Raw genomic sequence first — 23,152 nt, 5'->3', positions numbered from 1 at the left:
CAGGTTTATGAACAAAATTTTATTGAAAAATTCAAACCTGATGAAATATCTAGAAGAATGATTAAAAGAAGTTCATGCTGATTTATGTCTGAATTATTTTATGCCGAAAGAAATATTAATCTCCCACATTCAGCGTTTTCGAACAAAATAATGCAATTTTTATCAAGGTATTTTTCGGAATCAAGGAAAACTTTTGTCGAGACATATAGTAGACGCTTGCCAACATTCCTTAGTTGTTAAAATTATCAATAAAACAAAAGTATTCTAAAAAAGAAAAAGAAAGAAAAGAAAGCAAAAACTTGAGTTTTCACTTAGGAAAACTTCTGTGATAATATTTTTCAATTATTTCGCAACAAATTACTGTGCTCTGCCTCAAAAAGATCGTACATTAATGCGCTATTTTGAAATTTATCTCTCTCTCTCTCTCTCTCTCTGCAACCTCCACCAAAAACATGAAAAACTTTTGATTTACATATTTCAGAATTTTATTGTTGAAAATAGGCAGATCATGCAAGAATGGGGAAATTGATTCCCACAATTCTAGCTTATGGAAGGAAAAAAATTTGGATTTGCCAATATAATTTCCAGGTAATTGAGAAAAAATAAGTGAACATTACCAGTTAAATTAATAAACAGTAAAGGTTACTTAAAATAGTACACGCTCGCTGGAGGAGTGAATGATCTTTTCTGTTTTTAAAACCAAATTCCAGAATCAAAATTTTCTCTAATTTTTCCTTGCTAACGGACGGCTATGGTTTCAGTTTGATTTTTGTAAATGTGATCTGAAAGAAGGAAAAACATATTGCAATTTGTGAAACATTTCAGTTGAAACCATTAACATATTTTGTTTATTTTTTTTCCTTTTCAAAGTGATATAATTAGGAACCGGTTAAAAGCTAATTGAAAAGTATCTGATAATTTTCAAAGGAACAAATGATAGTTCGTTAAAAATAACTGCAGTCAAATGGTAAAGATGAATGAGTACCCATTTTTGCGCTCGCAATTCAATTTTAGTGCTGAAATTATCACTCAAAAAGCAGTCAATGTGTGCCCTTGTGTTATGCTTTTCTAGTATCAATTTAGTTTTATTTTCCTTGTTTTTCGTAACTTTTTATAGGATGTAAGTTACTTCTTTTTAATTCGTTAAATTTTTAAATATTTTTATTTTTAACCAAAAAGCAACATACCAAAGCCAACGCAAATATATGGGTGAAAGCATTGGAATTTACGATAGGTAGAGCAAACCTAACTTAGCAAGCTTGACATTTTTTTTCTTTGACAATCGAAAATTAAACGGTAACTCCATAGTCCGCCAAATAGTGACCTTCAAAACTTGAAATACATTGAAGAAAACGTAGAAAGAGCTGCAACAGAAAAACCCTAAAAGAGTCAAGAGTACAAAAATGACACCACTTATGGCCATTGGGACATGTTATCAAAATTGTTCACCATAAATTAGGTTTTAACACCCGGATTTCAAAAAATTTCAAAACAGTTTTTGAACTTTTATTCATTTTTTGGATTGTTTAATGCCGAGATTCCCTTTTTTACTCTTTTCCTGCATACCTTTTGGCTCTAAACAATTTATTAACGCACTTGGAAATCCCTTGAGCTTATAAGGTCTCCAATTATTTTGACTAGGCGTAAGACCCCTTTAAAGTAGGGCCCAAATTTCCCTGACCAAAAAAATAACTTTCGCGGTTTTTGATTCTTGTCAAAAGTTATGCATATTACATTCCCACTACTTTCTGACCGCAGTGATTTTTGTTCTTATGAAACCCACAAAAAAATTAACATAAAAGCTCAAAAATATCCTGAATTAACAATAAAATATCCTGGCTAATTCTTACCAAAAATCTTAACACACTGTTTAGTTGTTTGAAACTCATGATCATAAAATGGATTTAAAAATTGAAATCATCTGTCATGGAACCCTATAATTTTGTCGGGTCCCAGCTGTCTGGTTTCTCAGTTTTTCCTCTCAGCCAATCCACGACTAAATTAGGTAAAAATTTCTAGCTCATTAAGCAAAACAATGCCAATTTTGATTATGCTTCAGAACTTTCACTCTGCATTTCCCTTTTCCAGCTTTCAATTGACGCTTGTCCCTTTGAAACCGATTTCGAATTTTTTAATGAAAACAGAGGTTGATGTTTGTCCCAATTTTAAAAGGGAAACTCAGGATAATGTTCTGTTGGCTTTTATAGCAGCCAGGTTGTGGAAAAATAGTCCTAAGCGGACCAAGAGATTTAGTTCTCTAAAACCTAAAACGTATTTAGTTTTTTTGAAAATTTGCCAAATTATAGAAAATATGTCATGTCTTTATACACAAATCCGAAGCAAACTTTCTGAGATTACTAATAATTATTGTTAGAGAATAAAAAAAATTACTTAAAAATCAATTGGCTGCCAATAAAGTTGTTTGGGTGTGTTCCCAAACCGACGAAATTCATTTTGCTAATAATTTTGTTATCAAGATACGCTTCACATAGTTCAACACAGAAACTTTTTGAGTGAAATAGAAGTTATTTAGAGTTCGTGGAGTTCGCGAAAACAGTATCAATCAGTTTTGCACATTGATACTCAAAACTTTGCACATTGATACCAATGTATATGCTTTTTAGTAGTTTGGAAATTAAATCAGTTATGTTTTGGAAACCTTGCTTATTTTGAAATGGTTTCAAAACCTTGCAAAATAGTCATATCACTGTAGATCTTTCAAAGCAGATGGCATTAAACGTTCTATCCATTATGTGCTTTTTAAAACAGCCTAATGTTGGTTTAATACGAATCAAAGCGGTCTAATTCTGTAAATCACATACAATAAGCTAAACATATGGAGTGGAATAAACAATAAAACAAACCTCAGCCTGTCGTTTGATCGTTTATTGGATGTGACGTTACCATGGAACCGGTAATTGATTGAAATATCTAAACACGAGTAAGTGCAAGGCAAAATAGCTTCCAATGTCCAAACTGACGTAAGCCCAACAATATTGCAAAATACTGCTCGGTTACCGTTTTAATTTAATTACCCTCAAATGTCGCCTTTTCGCTAGCTTCCAAATCTACTAATTTATTCCAGTTTCAAATCTGTCTAGAAGAAATTAATAAAGAGTTTTGCGTTTGCACGCAGCCACTATTCAGTATTCTTCTGTCAACTAGCACAATGGATGAAAAGACAATCTAATTGAGGTTATGAACAAAATTTCATCCAAAAATTAAAAGCTGGGGAAATATTTATTGTCCCACATACAGCGTCTTCGAACAAAATATGACAGTCTTATCAGGGTAGATTTCCAAATGGAGGAAAACTTTTGTGGACACATGGCTTAGACGATTGCTAACATTGCTTAGCTTGTAAAATATGAATCACCAAAAATGGGAAAAAAAAGGATTGTAACAAAGTAAAAAAAGGAGAAAAACTAAATTTAACTTTTACTTAAATGTTTTTTTGGAAACTGTATGGTAATTGTTATCAATTATTTCCAAACAAATTTCTAGCATTGTGCTCAATCTTAGAAACTGTACAATACATTAATGCGCACTTTTAAATCATTTCCGTTCCCTATGACCTCAACACAATATAAAAAATTTACATATTTCAGATTTTTATTGTTAAAGATATGCAAATCATGGAAGAATGGGGAAATTAATTGTCACAATTCTAGCTTATGGACGGAAAAGAAACAAGACAAAGTTGCCAATATCTTTTCCCAGGTGTTCCAGAGGAAATAATATTACCAGTTAAATTTGTAAATATTAAAATTTACTTAAATTAGAACACGCTTGCAAATAATTTGCAGAAGACTTTTAACAACTCTAGAGGTGTGTTTTTAAACAAAATTTCATAGTTAATACTTGTTCTAGTTTTTCATCGCCAGCGGACGGCTATGGGTTCATTTTGCTTATCGTAAATGTCATCTGAAAGAAGACAAAACATATTGCAATTAGTGGAACATTTCGGTTGAAACCATTAAATGTTTTTTATATCTTTTTTCCCTTTTCAAAGTAATATAATGAGGAGCTCCAAGACAATTTATAATTGCCTCAAGTTTTTTAAATGAACAAATGACGGATCCTTAAAAATAACTGCAGTCAAATGGTAAAAGTGGATATGTAAAAATTTTGCGCTCGCACTTCACTTTTGATGCTAAAAACTCCGACTTGAAAAGCTGTCAATTTGTATCTTTATGTTTTGATTTTCTAGCAAAAACGTATCAATTGAGTTTTATCTTCCTTTGTATTTCCTAACTTTGTGTAGGATAGTAAGTAACATCTTTTTAATTCGTTATCTTTTTAATGATATCATTTTTGTTTCTTTAGTTCACTTTGTTTAGTATGTCTTTTAGTTGTCCATTCGAGAACTCAGGTCCTAGATTTTTATTTTGAAGAATCAGTCATGAAGCGATACTCAATTTCATGAACAAAAAAGCAACAGATCCAATAACACACGCATCTATTTGGGTGAAAATATTGGTTACGAAAAAATAAGTTACGAAAAGTGTAGTAAACAAAATTTAGCAAACTGGAGATTGTTTTCCTTGAGAGTGGAATAATAAAGTGCAGCTATTGCGACAGAACTCAATTGTCTGTCAAATAAATTTAAATTCCAATAGATCAAATGATTTATCGTGTAAAATTGTTTGAAAACAGTGTATGAAAACAATCAAAAACTGTAAAACTTAAAGAAGTGACCTTCAAAACCCGAAAAATATTCACGAAAACATATGAAGAGCTGAAATAAAAAACCATAATAGACTCAAGAGTACACTACTGACTCCGGTTGTCGCCAGGGGGACAGGATATCAGTTTTATTCAGCATAAATTAGGTTTTTATAGACAGATTTCAAAAATTTTCAAATTAGTTTTTGAATTTTTGTTGATTTTTAGGAGTTTTTAATGCAAAATTTCTTTTTCAAAAATCTTTTCCCGCATACTCTGGGGCTCTGGCCCATTTATTAACGCACTTGGAAATCACTTGGGCTTTACGGAAGGTCTCTATATATTTTGTACTTAGCGTAAGACCCTTTTGAAATAGGGCCCAATGTTCCCCGACCAAAAAATTAATTTTTTTGATATTCGACTCCATCCGATGATTTTAAGGAAAAGTTGTGCTTGAGAGACCCCCACTAATTTTTTACGGCAACTATTTTTGTTCTTATGCAACCCCACAAAAAAATCAACAGAAAAGCCCAAAAATTGCCAAAAACTGATTTTTGACTTCCCCGACCTTGCTAAAAGTGCAACAAAGAAAATTTCAATCTCCAACTTCATAAAAGGACTTTTGTCAAGCGCGGTAAGTGAAAACTGCATGCAAAAAATTAGCCAATTCTGACGGAAAGTTTTTGAGAAATCAAGAAAAATGCAGAAAAAAAGTCAAAAAAATTTTAAAAAAATTACAAAATTTCCGTTTTTTACTTGTTTTTTTAAAAACTGACCCTTACTACTGTAAACTTATCTTAACGCGGCAGTCATTTTCTTCCATATCAGTTTGCCCAAAAAAATCACAAGAAAACAACTTTTTGGGGCAAAAAAAATTTTTGGCGGGAAAAAATTTTTCAAAATCTCGTTTTTGGTAAAACTTTATATAGAACCATTTTTGGCATGTAGACCAAGCTTCGAGTGCTCTACAAAAAGTTAGTTGGGATGGGGAGCCAATTCGATCAAAAAGTTGTCGAAAAATTGGTCAGAAAGTAAAAATTTCTTCCCCGACCCCCCCAATTTTGGCCAAAAGTCATAGAAGGGGTGTTTCAATCAAAAAATGCCACTTAGGACTTTTCATATTCTCGCCGATTCCAGCCTGCATGCAAAAAATTAGCCATTTCTCACGGGCCAGTTTCGAGATCGCATACGAAACCGAGCTTTTTTATAGGTATAGGTATATTTCCAGCGGCAGGGCCCCTACCCCGCCTTAAACGAAAATGGTGTGAAGAGATGCACGGCCACCTAGGGGGCAGGCGTGGCCCTGGGTCAGGTGTTTGCCTCTGGTCAGGTGTTTCTCTTTTTTTGTTGTGTCTACTGTTAATTTTTTTGATTTCTGATTCGTTTGCTATATGACAGTCTCAATCGGACAATGTTGGAGGTTGTGGCTTATAGCAATTAGATCTTGCATAATTTATTTTGAATCATGTTGCTGATAACAAACACGTAGTCTTGCTTTTGGCATTTATGAGGGCAATTAGTAAGGGCAAACCCCGCAAAACATGCTCTAGATAAGTTTAAAATAAAAAAAGACTTTAAGCAAAACAAGTGCAAGTTCAAATTATGGAAATATTTTTGTATCCATTATTATACAAACTGACATATTGTCATCCCGAAGAGAATGGTAAGTAGTTTTTGAGCAAAAAATGGTTTGAAAAATTTTCGGTTTTTGAGCTTTCGGGAAATTAGTTTCACAAAAATGAAAATTTTATTTTGTTGTTTTTTTACGTTTGTCTACTTTTGTAACAACTTCGTCGACTACAAGAGTCTTACAAAACAAGAAAACAGATTATCAGCAGTAGTCTTCTGAAAACGGTATTTGGGCCTCCAACCGTCAAAAAACTGCTCAAAGTTGACTTCTAAGATGTTTTATGCAAAAACCACACTTCTGTGACCAACATATTTTTGAAGGCAGGCAAATTTCATCTTGGGCATATTGTGGTGATTAACAAAGAATTCCAAAATTCAAACACTTCCCTAATAATCCTGCAGACGCATATCCGTTAGCAAAGCATCGTTTCCTTTTGCTATCAGGAAATCTTATCAAACAGTATTGTTCTGTTCTATAGCCTAGATTTCACTTTTCAACTGTAGCCACTGTAAAAAGGGTCGATGGGAAACATATATATCTATCAGAACAGTGTTGCGAAGTAAAACAACTGTTTACAAGCTCAAAATATTTTAGGTCAAAACAAACTGGAAAACTTCAATGAACATGAATCCGATTGAACAATTGGCAAAGCCAAAACCTTGTGTTATTGCTCCTCTATATATAGTCTCCTTTGTATCTCCCCGGGAATATGTAATTACTTCATTGATTCTCTTCTATCCAATATACTGATATTATCTCAAAATTGAAAGAAATATCTTTCAATTTCTTTCTCTATTTTCTACTTCGATTGTGGGATTCTAAAACTAGCCGGCCGGCTGCAAAAAAAAGAACAACTATTTTTTCTCATATTTTCGGGGGGCTGTTTCTCGGGGGACAAGCCCCCTCGACAGCCCCAAATCTGAGCTGTGTGAACCTGATCATTTGAACATTCAAAACCTGACTATTCGAATAAAAACATAAGAGGACATGATTTTTATTTCTTCTATGGCGTTTAAAATTCTGACTCATTATGATAAGAGAAAAGAATTCTTCAATATGTTCTTACATCAAATAGTTTGGTCTGAAAAAAATCAACCTGCTGATTTAAAAAGTAATAAGATCAAGCAAGATCAAGATAAAGAAGATCAATTAGATAAAGAAGCCCTATCACTTGTCCTAATTATATTCCTGAAAGCTTGTATTACGTTAAGGAAATCAAATTAGCTGATTAGCATCTCGAAAACATTTAGGAATGAAAAAAGTGAACACTTAGCAATTGTTAACAGTTTATTCGAATTTATTGCTAACTGTTTTTTTCTATTTCAAAACCAAATGCAATAAATAAACATCATAATTATAGAAACATATTGAAATAATTTTTTTATTTACCACTCCTAAACTTCATCATAGCAATTGATCATAGACACTCAAACGACCTCAGATACATAGAGAGAAATAATGCAAAACAGAAGAATTTTCCCTAAACTTTCTGTTGATTAATTTTTCTTGGCTTATTTTGTTTTTTGCAATTTGTATGTAGTTGTGGCCTGGAAACCAAATTTAAAACCAATTTTTTTAGCAGTTCTTTAGTTAATCAAACTATTTAAAATACTCTTCAAAAGTACCAATTCCATTTCACATACGTAAGTTAGTTTTTGAGCCAGCTGCTGAGTCTTTGTTGATATACGATAACGTAAAATAAAAAAATTAACGAATGAACCATTACAGCATGTCACTTTATTTGCGTAACCAACATACCTCATTTGAAAAGTGCACCGAAAAATTAAATATTGGTATTCTTATTAACAACCGTAATAAGCCTTTGGATATAAATAAATTAACTTTGCTCACTCTCACGAATACATTTACCGATTTGTTTTGTTCGAATTATATATTCACTAAATGAAATTAAAAAAAATGAAATCATTTGTCTTTAAAGCCTACGATACTTTTGTCGGCTTTCAGCTCTCTGGTTCCTCAACTATTTATCCAAACACTCATTGGCTTAATCAGAAGTGAATAAATGCAGCTCATTAGGCCAACAATACAAGTTTTGATTAATTTTCTGAACCTTTGATGTTCACACTACGTTTTCTGATTCAGAAAAATCTTGAAATAACTTAAATTATAAATAACGGTTGTCTCTAACATACTCTACAACCCTTGCCAAATTTTAGGAAACCAAAACTTTGATGCTTGTCCTACACCTAAAAAGAAAAACAAGAAGAATCTCATTAGTGTGGAAACAGAGTCAAGACCTGAAAAAGAAAACTTACTTATTTAAAATTATTTAGTTTCATTTCTCGTAAGGGTTTGTCATTTGATTGTCTGACAAATTATAATTGTTTTTTCATCATACAGAGTCCACTAGTTGTTCTTCTGTCGTCAATAAGGTTTATTGATAACCATTAAAAGGTTTGAAAATCTTTGACTGGGAATAAAGCTGTTTGGTTGAGTTCCATTCCACCAAACCGACGACATTCATTTTGATATTTTTTAAGCAAGAGAAGTGGGAATGTGTATCACAAAAAATTTTTTTTAAGAGAATGAAAACCATTTAGATTTCACGGTTTTTTGAAATAAAGTAGCAAACTCTTTTTCATATTTGTTTCTTCTTGAGCGTAAGCTTTTGATAACCGAGAGCAACGTGCATCCTATAGAGTTGAAAACTTGGAAAACAGACATAGCAATAAAAATAAATTGAAACAGATGACACTAAAAGTCCAATAGAGTCTATTGAGACACATATTTTCAGGCTTTTAGAAAACAACAATTTCATTGTGAAAATGAAATTAAAAATTTTGTTTTATTCTTCGTTTCTCTAGAACAGCCTAAAGTCAGATTAACATGAGTCAAAGCGTTCTAATTCTCTAAATGACGCACAATTAATTTAACCTGGGTTGTAGAAAAGCACTAAAACAAATTTCAGCATGTCATTTGAGGGAGTTGATGAGACCAAGGAACCGCAAATGATTGTCATAAATAAATAGGATCAAGTACAAGGCAAAAGTAGTTTCCATGCTCAATCTGATGTAGGCCTAATGAAATTATAAAAAATACATACCAATAATCAGTTACTTCCATTAATTTTACCCGTCAGTAAATGTTTTTTTGGCTGCTCTTAAATATAATAATTTCTACAATTACAAATCTCTCCAGAAGAAAATAATCAGATGGTTTTGGTTTATACTCAATCACTCTTCAAACATTTTTAAGCCAAAATAATGATTGGAAGGACAAACTAAAAAATCTTATAAAAGGTAAACCCAAAAAAATTCACCAAAAACAATTCCGATGAATCTTCTAATCGAATGAATGTATAAAAAAAGTTACTGTCGAATTTTTAACGCCCGAAAGATAAAGTATTGTCCTATATTCAGACTTTCTGAACAAAAGAATGCAAGCCTTATCAATGTAAAATTTGAAAAAAACAGGAAAACTTCTGTCGACGCATGGTGTAGACATCTGTCAACATTGCTTAGCTGCAAAAAATTTGAGTAATAAAAATACACGTAAAAAAGTACTGTAAAGCGTACAAAAAGTAAATGTAGCTAGAAAATATGTATGAAAATTGTGATCAATAGTTTCAACAAAATTATTTATCCTGTACTCGACCCTGAAAAAAAAACGAAGATTTCCTGAATGCAAAGTTTGTGAATCATTTTCCTTTGCTATAACCTCCACAGAAACAGGAAAAAAAATAAAATTTTAATCTATATGTTTCATTGTTTTGTTGTTGAAAATAGGCAAAAATTAGAAGGACACAAAAACATTACCACATATCTAGCTTATGAGCGCAATGGAGTCCAAATCAATAGGCCAATCTTCTTATACAAGTGTTAGAGAAAAAATAAGTGAATATTATCATTTAAATTGGTAACATAAAAAGTTTTTTTTACATGAGGATATACTTGCAAAAATTTCTGCAGAAGAGGTTTACCAACTCTCTCTTGCATGAACTCTCTTGCATGAGGAGTGCTTGAACTTTTGTACAAATTAGAACAAATTTTCAGAACTAATATTTTCTAATATTAATTGCTAACGGACAGCGATTGTTCTAGTTTGCTGATCGTAAACGTCATCTCCTTACATGGAGGCCAATATACTGCAATTAGGGAATCCTGTGGGAGGAAACAATCAATAAATTTTGTGAATAAAATCAGTTATAAGCTCGTGATATAATCAGGAGCCGGAAAGAAATTTAAGATTGTGTTCACTTTTTGTAAAGGAATAAATGGCATATCTTTAAAAAAAATGGCAGTCAAATGATAATAAGTATCGAGGAACATATTTTGCTCTTTTAAGTTACACTTAATTCTGAGACCTTAACTTTAAAAGAAATCAGTTTGTTTCTTAAATATATGCTTTTCCTATAAAAACATAACAAATCAATTTCATCTGCCGTTACAATTCATCAAGTTGTTTAAGTTATTTTTTTGTATTTTTTTGGTCTTTTTTTATCACATATCACGTTTTTCATTTACCCTTTTTTCAGATAATTTATTTGAAAACTCAGCCTCCAGATTTCTGATTAAAAAAATTGGTCAAAAAAACTACTCCTTTTTTAAAACAAAAAGCAACAGATCCAAAACCAACACACCCATTTGGCTGAAAACATTACAAGTTACGATAAGTGTTGTAAGGAATCGCAGCAAGAAACTTGTTTGTTTGGCAATCGAACGTTGAAGTTATAACTATTTTGACAGAGCTCCATGATCTTTCACATAAAATCACGATCAAGTTATGATTTCCAACAACAACGAAAACTCATACTCAAAAACATACAAAAAAACAGTTCAAAAACTGAAAAATTTTAATTTTCAGTTTTTGCCAACACTTTCTCAAAACTACAGATTGACCAATTTAAAACACAGGGGGGAGCGAAAACAGTTTTCAGGCCAACACAAGAATTTTAAAATCTTTCGGGGTTTGAACTTTTTCAAAAATTTCCCAAAATCGAGGTCAAAATTTAGAAATTTTATTACAATTTTTATGAAAAAGTTGAAATTACTTACTCGTTTTCATAGTGGCCAATCATTTGCAATTCTTTGGTGCCTCAATTGGTTTTTACAGAACCTCGCTAACGCTTTTAGTTCAGGAGAAAAGATCTGCTGAAAACGGATAATAAAGAATTTTTCGACAATTTTAAAAAAAAATTTTTTTGACTGGTTTTTATCAAAAGTCAACCATAATAGAACCCCCTTATTTTTTGGCGTCAGCCATGGTGAACACGTGTCAAAAGTTATCCATTTTGGAGAAAAAGTCCAAAATCACAAAAAAATTTGTCAAAAATCATGACTTTTTAGAAAAATTTGAATTTTGTGACGTCAACTTCTCCGCATTTTTGGTGGTCTATACATGCGCCTGCCCTACGTCCTTTTATGACTATTGGGTGAAAAAGTCCAAGACGTTTAATTTTGTAGCAATTTTTCAGAAAAGGTCAACAAGGGATGTTTTTTGTCACTCGTACACATGATATCCAAAATTTTTCTATGTTAAAAAAACAAAAATTTTTAAATTGTGATTTTTGGCCCAGAAAGTGTTCAAAATGGCCTAATTTGGTCCCTGGGGCAATAAAAAATATATTTTGGGCCCAAAAAGAAATTTTGAAAATTTTCGATTTTTGGACTTAGAAAAATTTCAAAAATTTTTCATTTTTTGTTAAAATTTTCAAAAATTTGATTAATTTTTTTGAAAAAAGTTGAATTTTTTTCTCGTTTTTATGAACCGGCATCCAATTGCAGCTACTTGGTCTCTCAGCTGGCCCTTACAGCACATGATGATTAGATGAGAAGAAAAAGCGAAACAAAATTTCACATTTTTTCGATTTTTTTCGACAATTTTTTGCAAAAATCTTTGTTTTGAGCGTTTTTTTCGTATACTTACCCTTACTATTATAAACCTATATGAACACGCCAGACATTTTGTTCTATCATCAGCAGGAGCCAAAAGTCAACCATTTGGGAGAAAAAGCAAAAAATTTGAAAAAATTGTCAAAAATCATGACTTTTTGGAAAAAGTTGACTTCTGTGACTTTTGACTTCTCAGGTTTTTTAAACATGTCCGACAGTGTCAGGCAAATGTTCTTTAGTGAACAAGAAACAAAATTCAAAATAAATATGATTTTTAGGGCAAAATTTGAAAAAAGTCATTTTTGACCCCCCCAACCTGTCAAAAAGGTCAACAAAGAGTGATTCAAGAGCAAAGTTCACTAAAGGACTTATTATTTTTTCACCAAATCATGGCCGCATGCAAAAATTCAGCCAATCCTAACGGGCCAGTCACGAGATCTCGCATAAAACCTTCATTTTTTATATGTTATACTTTAGAACGGCTGTGGCCCCTACCCCAGCCTAAAAGACTTAGATGTGATATAGTGCACGGCCACCCAGTCTATTTTAACAACTTAAAAACAGTCAATTCAATGATACACCTATAATTTTCAATTGGGTCTAAGAAACCCACCCCCACAGAAAAAAAAACTTATTTTAGGTAGAAGAAACTCCGCAAGAAAATAAACCCCCGCCGAAACAAACCTCACGTATATAAACCCCCCTTTTAAGCAGGCGACGCATAGCCAGATGCACAGCTCTAACAGTCGATTGGTTTTATTCTTCCTTTCCTTAGGGGTTTATCTCCTATCTGAAACTAAGTGGGTTTTTTTTCCGAAGCCGCTTCAAAATATCTTTGAATAAATACTTCACCTCTGGAAAATATTGCTGTAAAACATACAAAAAAACTGGTAAGCCAGGCTGGTACCAAGACGATCTTTTTCACAATAAGAGTATAATGCGCCAAATATTGGTATATAAATTAAAATAAAAACCTTCAATTTGCTGACAAATTAGCTTAAAACCAGTAATCAAGCTCAATAAACGGAGGCCCACTGCTATTGTCAATTGTAAGAGACCCACTGCTATCGTAGGAGTTCCATAAATTGTACAAAAAACAGTCTTTGGAACAATCCAGGCCTGGCAAAAATGAAACTCGTAAAAAAACGGGGTCGAAATTTGATTTGTTTGCATAAAACAGCACAGAAGTTTTATGCGGTGACACTTAAATTGCTTTCTACTCAGAAGTTTTGTCATTCAACTTCAAAGAAACAAATCATAAATATCATCAAAAATAGATTCGTATAAATAAATCAATTGGAACACAACAAATAGGAATGTAAAATCTTTTAATTATCTGGAATTCCATTAAACTGCTCAAATTTTCTCAATTAGCAAAAAGTTTAGTTAATATGTATTTATTTCGGCGCTCTAATGCTAATTCCAAATATTGTTTATGCATTTTCGGCATTCTGCCGGTTAGTTCGATATATACGGGTTTAAAAAAGATGTGTAGGTTGAAAATTTTGAAGCCAAATAAAGATACGAGTAAAGATATTCGAAGGAGCGACCAAAATTCCGGAACTCTAACAGGCTCTAGGAGAACTGCTCAGCAACTTAATGCCTTCAGACGAAAAATAGGGCGTACGAAAAATCGCGAAGATCAAACGGACTGAAATAATTGATACTCCCTTTATTTCAGGGCAATCAAAAACTTCATTTGAGAGCAATTATGAGCATGAACGACAATCTACTAAAGCTCTTAAATAAGTGCATAACATCTAATTGCCCTATAGCTTTACTCTTTTATCCCATGTCTGAGGATTCAGAAACAGGAAGCTTTTCAAGGTATATAGAATTGATCTTCGTGTGAGAAAATTAGGTTATATTTTTCAGGATACAATTTATTCAAAAAATTTTATAATCCGATAAAATGGAATCTACAGCTTTTTCTACTTGATAAAAGGTAATACTGTGATCCCACTGCGTTGAGAACGCAAATGTTGACTGTGATAACCTTTCTTTATTCGTAATTTGACTTTCAATCCTTTGTTTTGCTTGGTCTGCCGACAACATTGTATTTCGCGTCGTTACTCTTTCGATGGCCATACTATTAGGAATGATACAGGTAAAAATTTCATGACACAAGTCTGTCCATTGTGCTTCGATCAGAAGCGCGGCTTCAACGATAACAAACTTCACATTTTGAGATGCCCTCTCAGCCATTTCAGATTTCAGGGCTTTCCTTATTTCAGGCCACACAATTTCATTCAGGCTGTGTAAACTCTGCCTATCTTCAAACACTTTTGCGCCAAGAACCGCTCGATCTATGCTTTCAATTCCATTATCAACCTTAACAATATCACGTCCAAACCTATTCACAACTTTGTTAAAGCAGTCAGACCCAGCTTTGTATGCTTCGTGTCCCAATTGGTCACAGTCAATATAATCAGCCCTCTGTCCCCTCTCAGACATAACTTTGACAAGTTTTTTGGACAAAGCACTTTTTCCAGACGCGATTCCACCAGTAACTCCTATCACATACACCTTACTGTCTGTAGCTGGCTCCTTAGCTGGAGATAAACGTCTACCGAGCATACCTTTTCTACGGTTTGAGGATGACAATTTGTCTTCCAGCCACGACTTTGAGTCATCTGAGTCAGAATCGATTATGATGTCAATTTTCTCAATATCCAAACGACACAGACCCAATTCAAGTCTCTTTTTAATCACAGCTTCACCTCCTTTTACTGTTTCAGTTGATACGACAATGGCATTCAAATCTTTCTCCCGAATCGAGGGACCGTAGCCATCATTCATTTCTTCTACGATAACTTCGTTAACAGATGGCTTGATTGATTGAATGTATTGCTTCACTTGTATTACGCGAGAAGCAGCAGGGTCAATGAATTCCGGTAGTTGTTTACGTTTACTGACATAATCATCATCTGTTACGCCAACCACAATTTTGTTTTTCGCAAGGTAAGTTGATAAAGTTAGAAGCAGCTCATGCCCAGCGTGCATGTTATCAAATGTACCGCCCAAAACAACGCCATGATATTCATTCAATATCTTCGGAAAGTTTTCGTTTGGGTTTGCAGAAAGCTCCAACTCCTTGAAACTACTCGAATTGATCAAATGGGTAAATTTCGCAAAATATTCATCTTTCTTGTCAAAGAGGGTTTCTTCGAAACTAGAACCATACTTGCAAAGAAAACTGTCAAATTCGTCCAAGAAGAAACGATATCTACCAAATGAACTTTTCCCAGCAAACATGTAGAAATCAAACATCAACTTTTGAGCATCGGCAATACTGTGTTCTTTTCTAATTAAGTCGTGGCAGATCATGAAAGTTAATACATCATTCCGTCCAAAAGTCTTTAAAATTTTTTCTGAGTTCGCTGTATGACGCAGCTTTGACGCCCGGGTAAAACAAATTCTCAAATTCATAAAGCAACTAAGCAATATATCTCTGAAATATTTTCATCCAATGCAGAAATTTGAATTAAAGGCGAATAATATAAGAACCGGATTACTAGATCAAAACATTGTTCAACAAAACTGAATTAAAAATTGCTTCAGCAAACAAATACAGATATTATACCACCCCGTATTTCGAGTAGTCACTGATAGCACGGGTTGTGAGTTAAACTAATGCACTCATTGCTGAACTTCGACTAAAACTCAGGAAGACATCTCTATTCTACTTTAACTTAAATGCAGCTCAAAACATTTGTACATTAAATACATCAGCTAATTTTATGTAAGCATGTGAAATGACAAGTTCATTGAAGATGTGAATATTGTCTTCGTCTTAATAATATAGTCACATCATCAGATAGTAAAACTAAGAAGAACAATTCTAGTCATCTGGTGGATGCTGCGGACAAACATTGTTAACTTTAAACCAATCATCTAAACAACCTTTATGATATATACACAGGCACGGCAGTCTGGCTACTATTTGACCTTTCTCGAATTCATCAAAACAAATGACGCATTCTTCTCCCTTGCTCTCGTCAACTATCTCTTCATTGTAAGTTAACTTCGGCCTTGTCAAGCACATGACAACATGCACTTCAAAATCGTCAATGCATCGGACTGTCTTGTTGCAGACTGGGCACTTTATATCGGATAGATTAATGAGCCGATGAGCTCCTCGATGTCCATGTCCAGCCCCTGGAGGCATGTAAAAAGGTCTCCATGACGCGTTTGAGTTATTACCGCTGTTATGATGTCCGTGATTGTACCTGCTCCTTGGATAATCTCCCGAGTAAACTGGGGGTGATTGAGTGCTGGCACTCGGTTGTGCAGAAGATTGTGTGCTCTGTCGTGTTCCCATTTATGTAACAAACATAATGCAAACTGAAAGCAAGAGCTAACCTAAGCCAATTTAACAAATAGGTCTTTACAACCTAATCTGCTGCAAAGAAGATAATTACAAAACTTACGCAGAAAATGCAAAAACCGATATGATTTGGGAATCTTGTATTTGTATGAACTGCAATGAAGAAAAATTAGATTGGTTGCTTTGATCAGCGAGCATGTAGTTTCGGCAGGTGACCGCACTCGCAGGTGCCAGGAGTAATTGAAGACAAAAGTTATGATGTGCCGTTTTTACGCCGTTTGACTAAATATGCAACTGCTTGTTTATATTAAATATTTAGTCAAATTAAAGCGTCTTTTCTTCTTCAAGTTAGAAGACAAGCCATTTTCCAGACAAAATTATTAAGGCAAAAAATAAAAGATGCTCGACTAAAGTTGAAAAAACTGCAATCAAAAGACTGGCGGGTATTCATAATTGAATAACATTGGCTTAATGATGCTATAGTCACATCATCAGATAGTAAAATATCGATTTTAAACAATCGATTAAATCAATTGCAATTGGTTCATTATTTAAATAACGTGATTTTTCATTAGAACCTCTAAATAACTATATTTCAATTTCCTCCGAATACATTAAGACAAAGCAATCTTGCGCAATACTTGTTGTTGTTTCCTAGACTGCTTATTTCCCTACAGCTAACACTTGTTGATCCGAAAGTATAATGTCACTCGCAAAATCTTCATTATAAGGAAAAGGGTTATTTCCCACTATAATTTTCCATCAATTAATTGCTATTAAATGGTATTATTCGATTGAATAATTGAAAATTGGTATACCAATAAATTGATATCATACCAATAAATTGATATCATACCAATAATTGATAACATACCAATAAACCCAAGCCATTGGATAATTTGTCAGACAGGTCAAAAAAGAGTACAACACAAAATAAATACCACGAACTTTGTTTCAGAGCCATTCATAAAACCAGAACATAATTCGATTAGGATGTTAGCAACGTTGCCTTGAAGATATTCGTTCGTGAAATTGAGTAGATTGATATGCAGTCAAATGGACGGCTGAAGCATGGCCAAAACCAGCTTGAGGTTTTCAGCCAATTTGTCCTTGTTTAAAAGCGATGCTACATTAATCGCTTTATTCGAGGTTAATTTAAAGCGGTTGTCATTGAGCTCAAAGTACAGCAATCGGGACGAAGTGTTTTCAAAGCAGTTTGCACTGCATCATGAAACATTTATCCTTGATTATTTTAATTTGACTGTATTCTAATGCAAATAATCGTTGAATGATTTCGCCTTTCTTTCGTGTTGTTTAACTATCCTATCTTCATTCAGCCACTGTCTCTCGCGATATAGTAACTTCACAACATGGAAATGAAAATTTTGGTGTTATAAAATTGTCGTACGCTTGGCAACATTAGTCTTTTTAGAATTGTGTTTCTGGGAGCAGTAAAGAGCCGAGTTGCAACGCGAAACTCAGCTGTAGTTCTATCAACTTCGTCGTCGATTCAGGTCACCCCGCAACGCAGAATAATTTTTCTCACACGCACGCTACCTCCGTTCTCTGACAAATTACAGTACCTACTGCTTTCCCAAACTTTGCACTCTTCTGGGCAAAATATTTACGAAGTTGTTTTCCTAACGAATGTTTGAACCCAGATGGGTTGAAAATTATAAGCATGTTGCCTCAGCTTTGCATCTTGTGCAACAAATTCGAAATTTGTCTTGAAATTGTTTTTCTGTATTTAGTAGAGTTGTACTCATTTTAACTAGCCATAGCCAAGGCCAACTACAAAAAAGTTTGAATAATCTGAAAACGTATTGTAGCAGGAATTATTTGAAAATTAATGTGAACAAGACAAAATGCATGAAATTTAGAAGAGGTGGCCGTTTAGCTGTCGATGACAAATTCTATATATCGAAAAAAGAAGTTGAATTTGCTAACACCTTCTGTTATCTAGGTGTAATTTTTTCGAGCACGTTATCTCCCAGTCACCATCTAAGCCATCTAATGAACAAAGCCTATCAATCAGTAGCTTCAATAAACCAGAAACTAAATCTGCAGAAAGTCAACTTCAACTCAGCACAACAACTCTTTAATTCAATTGTTTTTCCAGCCTCAACTTACGGATTAGAGACGTACATCGATGAACTTTTTGAAATAGATATAAAACAACATTACCGGAAATCAGAAGCCGTTTTTTGGAAAAGTTGGAGCGGAGTAAGCAAGTACACCTCAAACACAACGCTTTTAAACAAATTGATGTTTCATGATATACACGGACTGAAGGACTGCCCGCCAAAACACAGGAGAATAATTGCAAAGTTCTATGCCAATGGACTGCACAATAATTTTTGTTGTATGGAAGGTTGTTATCAATGGGAGGAAAACTTATGTGTGTGCAGATTTTGCGAAAGAACTCTTTTATCAACAGACCATTTTCTTTATTGTAGTCACTTTTTAAATTTGACACCTTTACAGAAGTTCTATAAACTCTTAAACAGTTAAATTTAATGCTCATTTCTGAAGCTGTAAATAATTTGGACAATTTGTCAGTGTGATCTGATGTTTAATTCAATCTTCTTCTTTTTCTTACTCGTTTTAACTCGTATAGTTGTACTCGAGTTGAACTAGTAGAATGGAAACCTGCTGCTTACGTAATATCCGTGCACTGTCAACGGTTACGGTTTGGGTTGGATGTTATTCCTAAGCACTTTAAACCTCGGAGTTACTGAGGAAAATTTTCCAAGTTTCAGACTTGAATTTAAGGGAGCAAATGTAAAAGTTCAATCAGTTTAATACAAAATTAGATCAATTGCTTGTAAATATTAGAAGATTTGTGAAGATGAGAGATGTAAAGCAATTAAAGAGAGGCAGCTCGATTGTGTAAGGTTTAGGTTTGAATATGTTCTTTGGTTTCAGTCCTGTCAATGGTTAATTAATCTTAGGTTATTTTTAACCATTTTTGTTAATCTCCGTGGGATTTTCTCATAGTTATTTTCTACCGCATGGGTCCCTGTTAGTTAAACTAACAGATAACAGGTTTACCTGCTTTGACGAATCCCGTCATGAACAAACATTCCTCGACGTGTCCCGTCAAGATTGAATTCTATGATGATTCCCATCATTATTTATGATGCTTTCTCTATATTGTTAAAATCCGGTTTACTATTAGTAACCATCTCTTTTTGTTCTTTTTGTTTATGAAAATTTCGAATTATGCGCTCAATATGTAATTTATGAGCATGTCAATCATTATGGTTCACTATACTGCCTCCCTCTTAGAAAAATGTGAGTGTTCCACTCACTCACACAGCAAGAGTTTCAAATGTCCATTTTCGAGTTCATATATTCTTGTGCTTTTTCAATGCCGTACTTGTCATAGATATTACGGGCCTCCTCGTCTTCCATAATTTTCTTTGCATGAAGAATGATTTTGAACATGTCCTCACGACCACCCTTGTCCGGATGACAAAGCATTGCTAACGTTTTGAAATGTTTCTGAATAGTACTGGTTGTGGCCCCCTGTGGCAGGAATAGAAGTTCATAAAAGTTTGGAGGTCGACTGAACGGGCTCTGCGCATTGATCGCCTCCAGCCTCCTCTGTATGACCTTATTTGAGGTTTGCTCTGTTTTTACTCTACGCCTCAGCTTTCTATTCTCTATCTCGGCATTCTCCAACTCCCGAGCTAAGCACTCCCGCTCGTCCACCAGAGTGATACATTCCCTTGTTTTTGTTTCGGCTACATTTGTAACCTCCTCCAACTCTCTCTTCAATGTTTCCACCTGCCTTCTTCAGGACTCCCGCTGATTCCCAGCGTATTCAAGTTGCCGTTGGGTCTCCAGCAATTGATCACCTAATCTTTGACTTTCAAGTTTTAACTGCCGGAGCTCCTCTTCGAGCCGAGCCCCGGCTGTTCCCAGTATTTCGCTGTTGTCAATCTTCTTTTGTTGTTCCTCGATTCTGTGTTGCATCTCATATAACTCATCAACGCTAATTGCGGCTCTATCCACTATATTGGGTGGTTGCAGCTGCGTCAGTGGCACCACGTACCTTTTGTTTGAGGTTACACCAACAATCCGATACACTTGTTGCCTGACTATTGACCTCACTTCGAACAACTCGGGTAGATAATAGCAATAATCACCGATTTTTGGTTCTGCCATTCCTACATATCATACACGTAAATTAGTCTAATGTATCAATTTCAATTTCTGCCATATCTGGTACAGATTTTGCCTTTTTTGCTTTTATAACAACGATGTTTGTTTCACCATCACACCGTTCAACTGTCCTTTTTCTTGTCAATTCTTGTTCCTTTGTACGTTGTTTTAGATAATGAAAATAACCTAGTTCCCCCATTGGGTTAATAGGTTGCAGTGCAATTACAGGATTGGTGCCACTGCGTAGCATATCGATTGAAAGAAACACGCGTACCAAACAAAATATGACTTTAGATCCAATAAAAATAGTCATTAAACTGATGGTTATTTCCCTGGCCACATGCCAGATTTGTTTCACTTCATTACCCAAATATTCAAAAATCAGCAATTCATGCCACTGATTATTGTAATTTAAATCCGTGTTGAAATACTCTAGAGTCTCATGCTCATATAAACCTCCTTGTCCCAGGAAAACTTCTCTTCCTGTTATCGTCTTTCTCGAATGCCTTAACCTTGGGGCCCTTTTGCTAAGTTCCAGGTCCTTGTCATTGAAAAACCCTTCCATTGGCGCCGAAGTTGACCAATTGACGTTAACTCTATAATTAGGCATAACATTGGGTTTTTCAATTAATTGTATCCTTCGCCCATATGTTATCCATGAACCATTCTGCAATTCAAGAGCGTTCGGGTACATGGGATTGCAATTAATCAGTGTGAAATTTCTGTAGAATACTCTAGAAATGGGGTCCATGTATCTAATTACTTCTGAAGTGTTGTCAGAAAACACCCTAACTGGTACTTCCTCCGTACAAAACTGATTTTCGACAACATGTACGATTACTTTAGCGCACCTATGGACATATAGTATTCCTCCCGCTCTTTCTGCGTGTGTACCCAGAGCGTTTTGTTGACTTAAGAAAATTTGGTGTGAATTTCCGTTAATTGATGTCGTTAGAATCATAGCTCTGTGCAGTTTTTCTATGTGACAATTTAATAACTCTATTTCTTTCAGGTTTTCAAACATGCCTCGAAAATCCCACACAAAAAGTTGATCGAGTTTTATGTCCCTGAGATCTGTCTCAGATATATCTGTTGTTGAAAAATTTTGTTCCGTGGCCGTCAATTTTTCCGTTGTATAAAACAAATTTCTGTGGTTTGTTTCAAAAAGCAGAAAACTGTCTATATGTTTTGTCTTGTTTTTCAACTGGACAACTAAATTTCTTTTTCTGTCTAATTTGCTCGTCAAGTACTTTTTGTTTCCAGCGCGGACTAGTTTTGCTGTTATCGAGTCTGAAAATTTAACGATCGTTAAGATGTTTGGTTTTTTGTCTTGGTCGAACAGATATTGTACTGAATCTATTTCAAATGTGTCTCCTTGATATAACAAGGTCTGCTCCTGTTTCAAAGGGTCTTTAAAATATAACCATGTTCCTTCATTTGCTTCCCTAGTTTCAATGAACAAAGTCCCCATGAAAATTTCTGCATTTATCATGATGTTACTTTTCTGTGTTTCACCTTTTGGATTGATCCAATCCACGGGGTAGACATAATTCACTCCTTTCTCATTTCCGCCTTTCATGAAAGTTTTTGATATCTTCTGAACAAATTCAGCGTCGGTTCGGTCAATATTCATCTCGTTGAGGACTTCTTTGGGAGCATTGAATTCAAAATCACCAAGACCCGGTAACCGCGTTTTGTGTCCCTGCCATAGATTTTGACAGACTGACTCTTTTATTGGGTAAAACGTTGGAATTATTTGTGATTTTTCGTTTAAGTAAGTTGCGTCGTCATACCAACTACTTTTTTTCAGCACAGTTACCGTATATGCAGCCCTGTACATGCAGTATTTTAGTTTACTCATGCTGCTTTTGGCGTAGATCAGTCCTCCTTTGTTTACCTGCTCCTCATTTATATGTGACGTTTCACATTTTGTCGGTTCCGTCATTGCAAATTTCTGCGTCTGTAGAATGTTCTCAAAATCATACCCCACAATCTCCAAGGATTGTGAAAAACCTAATATGCTAACCAACTGAAGAAGTTTCCAGTTCAGCTGCACGATCCAATGTGGGTTCCACGCACTCTGCATTTTGTCGTATCACCTTTTAAAAAAATACATCATTATCAAATTTTTCATCTGAATCGTTATCCTTGAATAAAAAAAAGTCTTTCAGTTTCCGTGGTCTTGTTATTCCCGACGCACTTCTTGTCTGATATCGTCGTTCGGTGACATTTTGCGAAGTAGAAGCCGTGCTCCTATTTGGAAATTCTTCGCCTTCACTCGTTTCGGATGTTGACACCAGACTATCCCGCTTCTGCTGTGTGGCTACTTTGGGCGCAGGTATCTTTGTGCTTCTGCTCTTATTGTTGGTGTTAGTATTTATTGATTCTCTTGTACTCCCACCCATAGGTGTTTGAAACGATTCGTCTTTGACTGTCTCATTGTGAGTTCAGTATTAGGATTAATTTGACTAATCTTTCCTTCAGGTTGAACTTCTCTTCTTTCTGTGTCAT

At 34.4% G+C, this 23,152-nt stretch overlaps 2 protein-coding genes across 3 annotated transcripts in view; both read right to left on the bottom strand.

Moving 5' to 3' along the window:
• LOC142358208 (reticulocalbin-2-like) overlaps positions 1-23,152 on the bottom strand; it is a 98,889-nt gene that overhangs the window by 44,115 nt on the left and 31,622 nt on the right. The gene's annotated exons all lie outside the window — the stretch shown is intronic.
• On the bottom strand, positions 13,410-15,993 carry LOC142358198 (bifunctional coenzyme A synthase-like). Its single transcript, XM_075409654.1, has one exon. It carries the CDS (start codon positions 15,574-15,576, stop codon positions 14,035-14,037), a length of 1,542 nt encoding a protein of 513 aa, XP_075265769.1. The 5' UTR covers positions 15,577-15,993; the 3' UTR covers positions 13,410-14,034.

This window comes from Convolutriloba macropyga, chromosome 2 (genome assembly GCF_964194025.1).
Source record: "Convolutriloba macropyga chromosome 2, txConMacr16.3, whole genome shotgun sequence".
In the NCBI taxonomy this organism is placed as follows: domain Eukaryota; kingdom Metazoa; phylum Xenacoelomorpha; order Acoela; family Convolutidae; genus Convolutriloba; species Convolutriloba macropyga.
Note: the sequence above shows the minus strand (reverse complement) of the source record. Positions and strands in the feature narration are given on the sequence as shown.

Bases quoted from the DNA above. Each gene is read 5' to 3' on its own strand.
- LOC142358198 (XM_075409654.1), bottom strand. From the start codon at position 15,576: ATGAATTTGAGAATTTGTTTTACCCGGGCGTCAAAGCTGCGTCATACA.